General features: G+C 36.7%; 1 protein-coding gene across 4 annotated transcripts in view; it reads right to left on the minus strand.

The window, feature by feature from the left end:
• The window catches only part of mib2 (E3 ubiquitin-protein ligase mind bomb 2), a 253,237-nt gene that overhangs the window by 11,842 nt on the left and 228,669 nt on the right, over nucleotides 1–12,726 (minus strand). For all 4 annotated transcript variants that reach the window (XM_081737155.1, XM_081737153.1, XM_081737156.1 and 1 more), the window contains exons 10-13: nucleotides 9,586–9,734; nucleotides 7,858–8,014; nucleotides 4,236–4,390; nucleotides 1,653–1,845 (exon numbers count right to left, since the gene is read on the minus strand). In XM_081737155.1, the coding sequence (XP_081593281.1) occupies nucleotides 1,653–1,845; nucleotides 4,236–4,390; nucleotides 7,858–8,014; nucleotides 9,586–9,734 (654 nt within the window). The remainder of the gene's footprint in view (nucleotides 1–1,652; nucleotides 1,846–4,235; nucleotides 4,391–7,857; nucleotides 8,015–9,585; nucleotides 9,735–12,726) is intronic.

A 12,726-nucleotide genomic window follows, 5' to 3' on the forward strand; every position in this document is an offset into this window, starting at 1 on the left:
ACTCACTTTAAATCGAAAATTTACGATATTTTGCCTTGTCTCACAATCAACGATTTAATACATTCATGAAGAAGAGCAAATACAACTCAAATAGTGTATAAAATACATAAAAAGAACGCTTATAATTATATCGATGATTGCAGAAAGAATCTGTCACATTTTTCTGAGATTTGGTTTATGGACTTATCCTATGTTTTTTAAGGGATATACGCAACTTTGTGTATAGGGAGGGCAATAGCGGTCTGCACGAGCCGGAGTTTTTAGCTCGGACCCGGCAAGAGCTCATGCAATAATCAAATGAGCCCGAAATAAGCCAGAATTACAAAAACTTAATAATTAATGCAAAAATTGTATTTTTATTTACAATTAGAGGTTTAAATTTTGCAGTTTAAAAGCTTACATGATTAGGAGAGAATAACGAAATAAAGGTTATCGTTTACACTTACTAACTATATGAATTCTCTAAAGAAATGGTCATTCCGTCTCCTTGGCCTTGGTGCATAACTTCCCATTTTATTTACTTCCATTTCATTTATATAAATTCTCATGAAATGAAAACATGAATACTCCAAATGTTTAAACAAACTGTCAATGTGTGCAAATTCTTATGCAAATGGATGTGTACTGAACTCACTCTGATAGTCCTCAAAGCAGTCATCGTCAATTGCTGTGAAGGAAAGAATGGACTCTATACTCTGACTCCTCAAACTTTCACTAACAGATAAGCTAAGCATCTTTATTTCTGTTACTTTTAGTGTTTCTCTCCACTACACAGCTAGCTTTATTCTCAATTGCACAATGATAATCAGATTTTTAGTGTGGGCGTCTCGGTTACAAATTTAGATGTGCTTTAAAAGTTCTCTTGAAAGAACGGCCCGATAAATATAGTTGTACAGTATATTTACAAAGTTAGGGCCGAGCCCGAAGTAATCTATGCTTTGTAGACCCGAGCCTGTGCAGACCTAGAGGATAGGTGTCGAAAGTGTTACAACGGTATCAATGCAAAATTGAACTAAAAGCTGAGCGTACGAAAAATCGGCAGTCCTGGATTTAAATAGTTCTTTAATATTTTAAAGAAACACAAAATGAATTGCAATTATCAATTCAACTACAAAACGAAGGAAGAGGCTGTAAAATAGAGAAGGAAACATACGAGTAACAACTTAGGTGGTAGTGGTTAGTAATAACCTGCCCCGAGGAAATATCACAAGTGATTTACACAGTAATATGTAAAACAAATTGTGTACCATCCAAAAATTTTTGAACTTAATGTATCCATGTAAGTAAGGTATTTTTCTTAACTTTTAAGAACTTCACCAAAACTCCGATTGAGAAGATTGAGTGAAAGAATTGAAATCATAGACAGAAGAAGTAAATTCCAAAATTAGGGATATTACAAAGTTTTCTTTGAAGTCCAAATCATGAACTAAGCTGATTTTTTTTTTTTTTCTTCGGCAGTCAAATATTTCTTTCAGAATTTTAGACTTTTGTTCAGCAAACATACTTTTGTTTTCTATTTATCAAGAAATTCTACGTTAAACACAAGTTCATTGTTCTGGTGGTGTCTTTTGCGTATTGCTAGCATAGGTCAAATTCTCGCCCAAATACACTTTTAGATTACATACAGTTCCAGAAGTAACGTTTATGCTTACTTGTGAAACTGCTAGAAGCAGCGGAGTCTGTTTTCTGTTGTTTCTAAGATCAACCTCTGCTTGTCCCTGAGCGAGCAGCGTTTCTGCAACAGCACGGTGACCATTCAAGCATGCTAAGTGAAGAGCGGCAAATCCATCATCTTTCTTCACATCCACTAGCTGCCTTGTTCGACCCAGAAGACGTTCTGTGGCACTATAAAGAAAACAGATTTCGTTATTGGAATTGCTGTAAGGCAAAAATAGAAAAACAGAAATTACATTGGTCTCGATTCAGTCGGATCAAATACCTCCTGATATATCTACAAGTACCTATCTATCTATTTATACTTTAAGGAAAGGACACATTTAAACTATTTTGTGTAATTTTATGTTTGCCTTTTTGACGCTAAGCAAAGAGACGTATTGCTTGGGGTTGAAATCGGTCAAGAGTTCACACTAATGTGTATATACTTAGTAAAATAACAAAATAAGTATTCACAATGACAAGAATGGACGGACGTACTAACATTACAATCTTACTCTTAAAAGCCAAATCATTATAACCACCCGCTACTTTATTTAACGAAATCGCTGGGTTGACGTAAGAGTTACGGGACACAGTAGAACCGTTCACCAGACGGTGAAAGGGATCAGTCAGTGTGGTGCTTGAGCGACGTTGTATAAGAGTTTAATAGGGGTCCGATTGTAATGACCAGACGGCTCGGAATGAGTATCTCTGAAATAGCGTGACTTATCGGGTGTTCGCGAGTTGCTGTAGTTACTGTCTTCCGAAGGTAGGGATAAGACGGTGAAACCAGCACCAAACGACAAGGCATGGGGTGCCCATCCTTCATTAAATATGACGGATGAGGTTGGTGAATAACTAACAGGAGACTTTTAACAGTGCACAAACACGAGTGTGTCTGGGCACATAGTTCACCGTACACTGCTAGATAATGGCTCTACAGTGAACGTCCCACACGTGTACTAATGTTAACGGTATCGTCGATTAAGACCCGGAACGGACACGTGCCTATCATCATTGGGCCGCCGAGCAACAGCACAACGCTGCATAGTTCGATGAATGACGATACTGCCTTCATCACATAGATGGTCGGGTCAGAATCCATCGTCTTCCAGGGTAACAGCTGCTCGAGACGTGTACAGGGTGTCTACTAAAATCCCAAAATGAAATTTCGTGACCTTTTCTTTACCAAATCATAAAATTTCCTAATATTTTCAAGAGCGAATTTGGATGCGAATTAGGCCGAATTTTCATCCATGCGATAGAAGCGTACTTTGCTTGCGATTTGGTAGTGTCTAAAGCTGATCATACATATTTTTGGTGGTGAACTTTGACGTTTTATAGAACAAAATTTTCCAATCTGTACTTGATTTGAACAGTTTAAAAAAATCGTGACCCAAAAGCTAAATTTCGTGACTTTTTCGTGACTTTCATGACCATTTTCTGATTTCGTGACTTTTTCGTGACCGATAGACACCCTGGTGTATAGTGTACAGGAGAACAACAACAGGCCGATGGTAACTCCATTATGATTTGGGGAACCAGAAGGGCAATATGTTGGCTCCTAGGCATTGGCAGGTAATTCCTGATCATGTACGCCCATTCATGTTGGCCATGTTTCCAGCTGGGAATGGCATCTTTCAACAAGAGAACACTCCTTGCCATAAGGCGAACGTTATGCTGTAGTGGTTCAAGGAGCACAGTGGTGAATTTCAATTTCTGCAATGGTCCCCAAACTCACCTGATCTTAGTTCAACTGAACATCTGTGTGATGACATTGAATGTTATATCCGAATCCGAGCCTACGCTGTCTACTAAAATTCCAAAATGAAATTTCGTGACTTTTTCGTGACCTTTTCTTTACCAAATCATAAAATTTCCTAATATTTTCAAGAGCGAATTTGTGTGCGAATTAGGCCGAATTTTCATCCATGCGATAGAAATGTACTTTGCCTGCTATTTGGTAGCGTCTAAAGCCGACGATAGACATTTCTGGTAGTGAACTTTGACGTTTTATAGAACAAAATTTTTCAATCTGTACAGTTAAAAAAAATCGTGACCCAAAAGCTAAATTTCGTGACTTTTATGATTGTTTTCTGATTTCGTGACTTTTTCGTGATATTCGTGACTTTCGTGACCGATAGACACCCTGGAGCCCCTCAGCGGAATTTACAGGAATTAAATGATTTGTGTGTGCAGATGTGATGCGCCATGCCTCCAGCCAACTATGAAGGACTCATTGCTTCCATCCCAAACCGCACTGCTCCTGTCCTACGAGTCAAAGGTGAACATATACCAGATATTAGGAAGGCAGTCATGTTTTGGTGGAATGTATAATACTCACTAGAGATCCTAATAAGCGAACATTTAAAAGCTGCAATTTCCCAGCAAAATTCATATTGCTTTTAATTTTGAGCGAAGATTTAAATGGAAATCTTCAGCAGTAGTAGTATAGTCGGTTAAGATTCTATACAGTAATTTGATACGAAGGCTGTACACCTTTCACATCACAAAATAGAATTTGATCACATAGAATAACACTGTTATATTTATAAACTGAATATTATGCATATACTTACAAATTATTTCCTTTCAAAGCAGCATGATGCAACACATTAAAGCCTCTCTTGTTTTTCAGAGTGAAATCTACTCCTGGTACATTACACAGCATATCTATGATCTCTGTACTATCTTTCCCTATCGCATCATGTAAAGCCGTATCGCCATAGGAATCCTGTAAGAAAAAAGGAAGTATTTTAATACATAAATAGTTTTCTTCAAACAACATACTGATAAATCAATAAATAGATATGTATGTTTTCCTCCGTTTGTGAGATATCCTTCCATGATCATAATTATAAATAAATGATGTTTCACAGTGCATACGCAGAGCAAAATTCTGTCTTGAAGGAAAAGTTCGCGGATATTGTGGAAGAATGGAGAAAAGTCTTTAGAAATTTTTATACGTATTAACGAGCCAAGATTAGATGATTTGTTCACTTCCCTTGTTCATCGTAAATAATTCAAATATGGCTACAAGCAATTACAAAATAACTATTCCTCTCCCGAGTCTATTTCATTCATTAACAGTGAATACCATTACAGGTAACTCAATTCTGAGAATATCTTTAAAATTAGGTCTAACGTCACGTGCAATTACTACTTATTTTGGGTTCAAGAAAATAATACAGATAAGTAAATAAATATTTGGACTGGAAAAAAACACCCGAGAAATTTTGAACATTTCGGACCCACGGAAACTAGGTAACAGTACTATATATAGTAAATGAAGAAACAACTGATTTTTTTCTTACATCAGGTATGAATCTAATGAAATTCAAACAATGAAAAAATGTTCGACTGAACCGTAAAGCGAACCCAGGTCGGTCCTCACCCATTCAAACCAGAGATGGCCATTCTGTAATCAAGGATCATTATTCTTAATGGGGCTCTCATGCTCACTAATCTCAATAACCCTCATTATCCTTAATGGGGCTCTCATGCTCACTAATCTCAATAAGCCTCATTATCCTTAATGGGGCTCCTACACTCACTAATCTCAATAAGCCTCATTATCCTTAATGGGGCTCTCATGCTCACTAATCTCAATAAGGCTCATTATCCTTAATGGGGCTCCCACACTCACTAATCTCAATAAGGCTCATTATCCTTAATGGGGCTCCTACACTCACTAATCTCAATAAGCCTCATTATCCTTAATGGGGCTCTCATGCTCACTAATCTCAATAAGGCTCATTATCCTTAATGGGGCTCTCATGCTCACTAATCTCAATAAGCCTCATTATCCTTAATGGGGCTCCTACACTCACTAATCTCAATAACCCTCATTATCCTTAATGGGGCTCTCATGCTCACTAATCTCAATAAGCCTCATTATCCTTAATGGGGCTCCTACACTCACTAATCTCAATAAGCTTCATTATCCTTAATGGGGCTCTCATGCTCACTAATCTCAATAAGGCTCATTATCCTTAATGGGGCTCCCACACTCACTAATCTCAATAAGGCTCATTATCCTTAATGGGGCTCCTACACTCACTAATCTCAATAAGCCTCATTATCCTTAATGGGGCTCTCATGCTCACTAATCTCAATAAGCCTCATTATCCTTAATGGGGCTCTCATGCTCACTAATCTCAATAAGGCTCATTATCCTTAATGGGGCTCCTACACTCACTAATCTCAATAAGCCTCATTATCCTTAATGGGGCTCTCATGCTCACTAATCTCAATAAGGCTCATTATCCTTAATGGGGCTCTCATGCTCACTAATCTCAATAAGCCTCATTATCCTTAATGGGGCTCCTACACTCACTAATCTCAATAACCCTCATTATCCTTAATGGGGCTCTCATGCTCACTAATCTCAATAAGCCTCATTATCCTTAATGGGGCTCCTACACTCACTAATCTCAATAAGCCTCATTATCCTTAATGGGGCTCTCATGCTCACTAATCTCAATAAGGCTCATTATCCTTAATGGGGCTCCCACACTCACTAATCTCAATAAGGCTCATTATCCTTAATGGGGCTCCTACACTCACTAATCTCAATAAGCCTCATTATCCTTAATGGGGCTCCTACACTCACTAATCTCAATAAGCCTCATTATCCTTAATGGGGCTCTCATGCTCACTAATCTCAATAAGCCTCATTATCCTTAATGGGGCTCCTACACTCACTAATCTCAATAAGCCTCATTATCCTTAATGGGGCTCTCATGCTCACTAATCTCAATAAGGCTCATTATCCTTAATGGGGCTCCCACACTCACTAATCTCAATAAGGCTCATTATCCTTAATGGGGCTCCTACACTCACTAATCTCAATAAGCCTCATTATCCTTAATGGGGCTCTCATGCTCACTAATCTCAATAAGGCTCATTATCCTTAATGGGGCTCTCATGCTCACTAATCTCAATAAGCCTCATTATCCTTAATGGGGCTCCTACACTCACTAATCTCAATAACCCTCATTATCCTTAATGGGGCTCTCATGCTCACTAATCTCAATAAGGCTCATTATCCTTAATGGGGCTCCCACACTCACTAATCTCAATAAGGCTCATTATCCTTAATGGGGCTCCTACACTCACTAATCTCAATAAGCCTCATTATCCTTAATGGGGCTCCTACACTCACTAATCTCAATAAGGCTCATTATCCTTAATGGGGCTCCTACACTCACTAATCTCAATAAGGCTCATTATCCTTAATGGGGCTCTCATGCTCACTAATCTCAACATGGCTCACTATCTTCAATGAGACTCTCGCACTCGCTAATTCAGAGTAGACAACCTATGCCAATTCCACTAATTACTTTACACTGGCTCCATCTCTGTAATTAGACGCTTCCTACTTTATTATTATTATTGAGGCCTGAATACATACACGAACTTTGTCGCTTTTATCCCCGAAATAATCTGTATATTGTATTGTGCAATTGTATATATTTCGATAAAATATCAAATGGTCTTAAATTCTTACAATTCATTTTAATTTCCGTTGGATGTTTCTAAAGAAATTAAATTGTTACATAACAATAAGAATGAGACTATTAAATTGTATGTAGAAGCCCGAATTTTTTCGCTGTTATGCAACCCGACTATATATTCATTTATTGAATAGTTGCCAGGACAGATGACAATGTAGATTTCAATGTTCACCAAATAATGATGTGTGATTTGTGCAATAGTCCTGCCTACGATTTTACAGATGTAACCTGTAAAAAACGAAGCCCATACTGAACTAAATACGGTGACTATACAAGTAACGAACGGAAACGCTGCAATTTCAAGAGTTTTCAGATCAAGGTATAATAAAAAATATAGTAACACAAGCAAAATTATAACTACCTAGATATTAATATTTACTTTATTGTGTTCCTAATTTGAATTCTTTCATTCAATAATTTCAATAATCTTGTGGTAATCTTTATCAAACGGAAACGTTTAAATCTACAAGAGACTGATAGTTTGCACATTATATGTAAATATATTTATGTTTTAATCAGAATTTGTAGAGTTTTGAATCCTTTGCAATCGTTGATAAACATTACAGCGAGGTAATTAAAATTATTGAAAGAAAAATTACAAATTAAAATGTCTTCGTTGTGTACGTACAATGAATGACTAACTAAAATTATATTTAATTGACACTAACTTTAAAAAAGTACCTACCTGAATATTTACATTACATTTGTACTTGAGAAGAATGCGTACACACATCAAATGTTGTTTATTTACAGCAACATGGAGGGCGGTACATTTCCCCTTGTTAACTACATCAATGTCAGCTCCCTTCTTCAGAAGCAGCTCCATGATCTCCGGTTGGTTGCTGAAAACGAAGTTACACGCATCAAATGATAATCTGTGTGCAAAAATCATTTGTCATACCGCTAAACCACTACTTTGTATTAAAAAAGGAAAATAGTAGTCTTATTTTCAGGAAAGAGTACATGTAAAATACAGTATACGGCAAAACAAACAGTACTGAAATTCACGTACGGATGGCGCGCAGGTGCAATGTGGTATGAGCTGTGAGCGCCATATGTGTGCTTCGTTGTGTGTAGACTAGCATAGTGTCAGTTGGCGCGAAGATAAATGTTACTCACAACAAAGGAGAAGGTGTTTACTGTCGAGCACTATTTCTCTTCATACGGTGTGGGGCAGCATCTCACTGCAGGAGATGAACGCGTACGTCTATTGTATTGCTCTGGAGCTATGGCATATGGAAATGAAAATTTCATCAACAACATATGGTTCAACGATGGAAGCCATGCGCCAAATGAAAACTATTACAGTTATTGGTTTAACCATCTTTAAAGGAAGCCGACGTTGACCAAAATTTCAAAACAAGATAAGGTCACAATGTTCAGTTTGGGAAAAAGGCCTGCAGAATAAGGCAAATTACTGTTGTAAAGCCTACATGAAGTTTTTGAAGTAAGTCGCAAAATAACTTTGGAAAATATCCATTTCTCATGGTTTCCGAAATAAAAAAAATATTTTTAAATGTTGTTGTTTTTTTAACTATTATCAATTAAAAATTAACTCCTGGAAAATTTAATCGATTAAATTAAAAATTAATATTTTTAATTGATTAATTTAATTGTTAATTTTTTACCGGATTAATTACAAGCCTGAAAATAAACCTCTGTATGTGATTCTACGCAAATCCACGACGACACGGTGAGTACATCGATCTTTTTGTAATATTCATCAATCGTGAACTCTGAGTAAAATACGCCGTTAATTTCACATTCAGTGCAACTTTTGTGGCAAATATGATATGAAGTGTGCTCAAATTTAATTGTCCTACCTTTTTTAACTAGACAGACTTTACAAGAGTGATTCAGAAAGTAATACCTTCAAGCCCACTACTTGGCCAATAGTACTACAAAAATTCTGAACTGTTTATCATTAATGCACTGACGTTTAAGCTATAGAATGCCACATGGCATCCAGTTGAAACAGCGGGCTCTCATTGAATTTGTGACTGCCGGCATGTTTAACCTGACACCCTAAAACGACTGCGGGCCAAATTAAGGAGCCAAACTTAAGGATCATCTTAAGGACCACAGCTACAGTTGTGACGCGGAGGTGGGAGCAAGAGTTTGGCAATGGTGTCGCCAGCACCCACCATAATTCTTCGCTGACGGCATAAAAAACCTTGTTTCGCGTTAGCGCAAGTGTGTTGCCACCCTCGAAGTAATATGCACATTTTGAGCTTTAAGATTCTGTTCAAAAGCTTACAACTACTGCATCTAAGTATTATATTTATTATTATTATTTTCATTTACTTATAGTTTGATTATTTAAATATACTGAACTATGAAGAAAAAAGAAAGAATGCTGTTGTTAATATCTATTTTCAACTTCTATAATATTTCATTGGTTCTAATTCCTTACCCAAATGCAGAATAGTGTAAAGCTGTATCGCCATCGTCATCAGCTGATTCTAGTGATGCTCCAGCCCCTAACAACAATCGTACAAGATCAATATGGCCCTGATGACACGCTACCTGCAGGCAAGTCTTCCCGCTGCTCTTTTGGTCAACCTAAAAGGATATGAGCTTATTTAGACAATGCAAACAAGGGGAACAAACAATATATCTACTATATTTTACGATTATCTGAGCCACTGAACCGATGTTCTTTCATGCATCATGTGCAATAAAACTGTTCAATTTGTTTCACCAAAAAGCTGTAACTTTATATACGTGGATCAGTCAAAAAGTTAGTTGCACTGCTTAAAAAAAAAATAAAACAGGTGTGGACTTTTACAATACTTTTATTAGTACACAGAAATTCCATGCAATAGCTACTTTTCGAGGTAATCACCTCCTTTATTTAAACATTTGTCGAGTTGTGACACAAGTTTATTATTATTATTATTATTATTATTATTATTATTATTATTATTATTATTATTATTATTATTATTATTATTATTATTATTATTATTATTATTATTATTATTTCTTCTGCGAAGAATTTCCGTTCAACTCCAACAACCATTGTTAGGCTACAGCTTTAACCTTATCGTCCGAGTGATGTCATCACTTTGAAAATTCCTCTATGGGACTGAAAACATGGACATCACAGTTGCAAAATCAGTTCAATTCACGCGACCCAAGATCTCAGCATTTGTCGAAGTTCATGATGGTCTTGCCTCACGGTAAGCGCTGTCAACATCTGTACGTCTGTTCTCAAACATGTTGCATACTTCGTGATAGCCTGACGCAATATTGCATTTTCACCATACACTTCGTGCACCTGCCAATACATTTCTATATAGTTACACCTTTTTGCTACAAAAAATGAACCACTACACGCTTTCCTAACTTGGACGCCATCTGCAGCTCCTGATTTCACAACTGATTAACATGCAAACTACATCTGCCTTGCCAACGCCATTAAGTCACGAGCTGCAGATAAACGTCCGCAGTGTTGCCACCAAGTTTCAACAAAACATCCTTGTACCAAGAGATTTTACGAAGTGTGTGCAACTAACTTTTTAACTGACCTACGTATATAGTGCAACTTATGTAACAAATATTATTCGAGATGTGCTTGAACTTACTTGGCCTACTGATTTTTGGATATACCTCAGTAATGTGTATATGTTGAGCTTTAAAAATGACATCTATCTAAGAGCTTACAACTACAACATCGATGACAATGGAAGCAAAAGTGTATTGTTAATAATTAACGATATTCAACACATGCAAATATAGATAGTTATGTCTCATTTAACACGTTTCAATCCAATTCTATTTTCATTGAAAGTGAAGAAATATTGAGTACACAATCTGTACTGTACAATCTGTTAAGCCTAACTGATCCTTCCTTCCTGATCTGGCCATACATTCGCAGAACCATGTATGTTTGGTACTTGTATAAAATGGGGATTTTTAGTGGAATAAACAGTGGCCAACTTACATAGATTTTACTGTAAATAATATCCCAACAGATGTATTTTCTTTTTCTCCCAAAACTTACGTTATTAACTACACTATAGCTGAATCTATCTTGTAAACATCACGTGTCGCCATCATTAATGTGACATACTGTACAGAGTTATTACAAACTATTTTGATTTTTACAAATAGAAACACTTATAACTCCCATTTTAACGACATTCAAGTACATAAAAAAAGGTACTGCTGCTCATTCTAATTTTGGAACTATGGATAACTTAAGTAAAAATAAAATCTGACGAAAGCAAATATTTACTATAATCAATTATTTTCGTGAATAATACACATATAAATAGCTGAATTTGGCATTATCAGCGAAAAGCATACTGACTTTGAATAATTATGTTCGCAGAACAAAACGAAAATGACTTCACCCTATTTCTAATGCTAAAAATTCTATTTTCCATTATTTACAATGAGAATTCAAATGCTTTTCCAGGTTAAATCGATGGGCATCCGTTTTTCGGTGATTACTACTTCATGGTATGCCCGATCGGGACATGCGACACCTTACGACATTCAGTGCTTGCTTTCGAATCACCAAGTCAAATCTGATTAAGAATGATTCAGTCATCTCCGAGGAGTATCCGGATAAACGAACGCCTAAGTCGAAGGACCAGATTTTAAGGTGCAAAGTTCTCAAGATGGTCCAAAACATATCTAGCGTGGAGGAGTCAAACATATGCTGCTCGTAGCCATGCGGATTCTCCGTCCCAGGTTTTATCATTACGTCTGTTCACTCTATCCGAAAGGTGTAAGTTGGTTTCGTCACTAAACACTAGATTCTACGAAATTATTGGTTTCGATCAGGTGAAGAATGATTTAGGTAAGTGAACGATGAGGGAAGGATTGGTGGAATGACAATGTGGAAGGAAATGGAATTACGCCAAGAAAACCCACCGACGATGTTGCCCACCACAAACCTACTTGACTGTGGATCGAACCAGAGATCCTACGCACCAGAGGTAAGTGCTCTATTACTAAGCCACCGTGTCCTTAAGGTTTCGATTAGAGTTTGCATACTTTCGTAGAAAGAAAACGGTTTCATTTTGTCAGCCTGCAATAAGTATGGATAATATTACAAACATCTATACAGATTGCATACACAGTCGGCTGCGCGTTGTTCAATTCTTTGTTCGATTTGTTGGTGAATTTTTGAGGGCTTCATGTAGTAGTTCTACAAACAATCTTCGCTTTTCACTACTTATTCATGGATTATCGGATGACTTGCGCTTCCAAACATAACCTCTTTCCTTAATATCGGAGTAACACAAATCGTGAGCCCACTTGTCAGTTCTCTGCCAAACTTTATTTTTCTATCCACGTCACACTTAACAGTAATACCGCGAAAATTAAGGATATAACTGTATAACTATGTCTTACCAATCACTGAAATTTTGAGTTTCTCTTTCCAATGTATTTTTATGTACCTTAATATTACTGAACGTTGCTTATAAATGTTTCTACTTGAAAAATTATTTGAAATAATCCAGAATTTAATCATCTTCTTGGGGACATTTTAAAACAGGAAAGCATCATAATATTTTGCGTAATCTTATTAAGTTTCACC

The sequence above is a fragment of the Thermobia domestica genome, chromosome 13, assembly GCF_964235325.1.
Source record: "Thermobia domestica chromosome 13, izTheDome1.hap1.1, whole genome shotgun sequence".
Classification (NCBI taxonomy): domain Eukaryota; kingdom Metazoa; phylum Arthropoda; class Insecta; order Zygentoma; family Lepismatidae; genus Thermobia; species Thermobia domestica.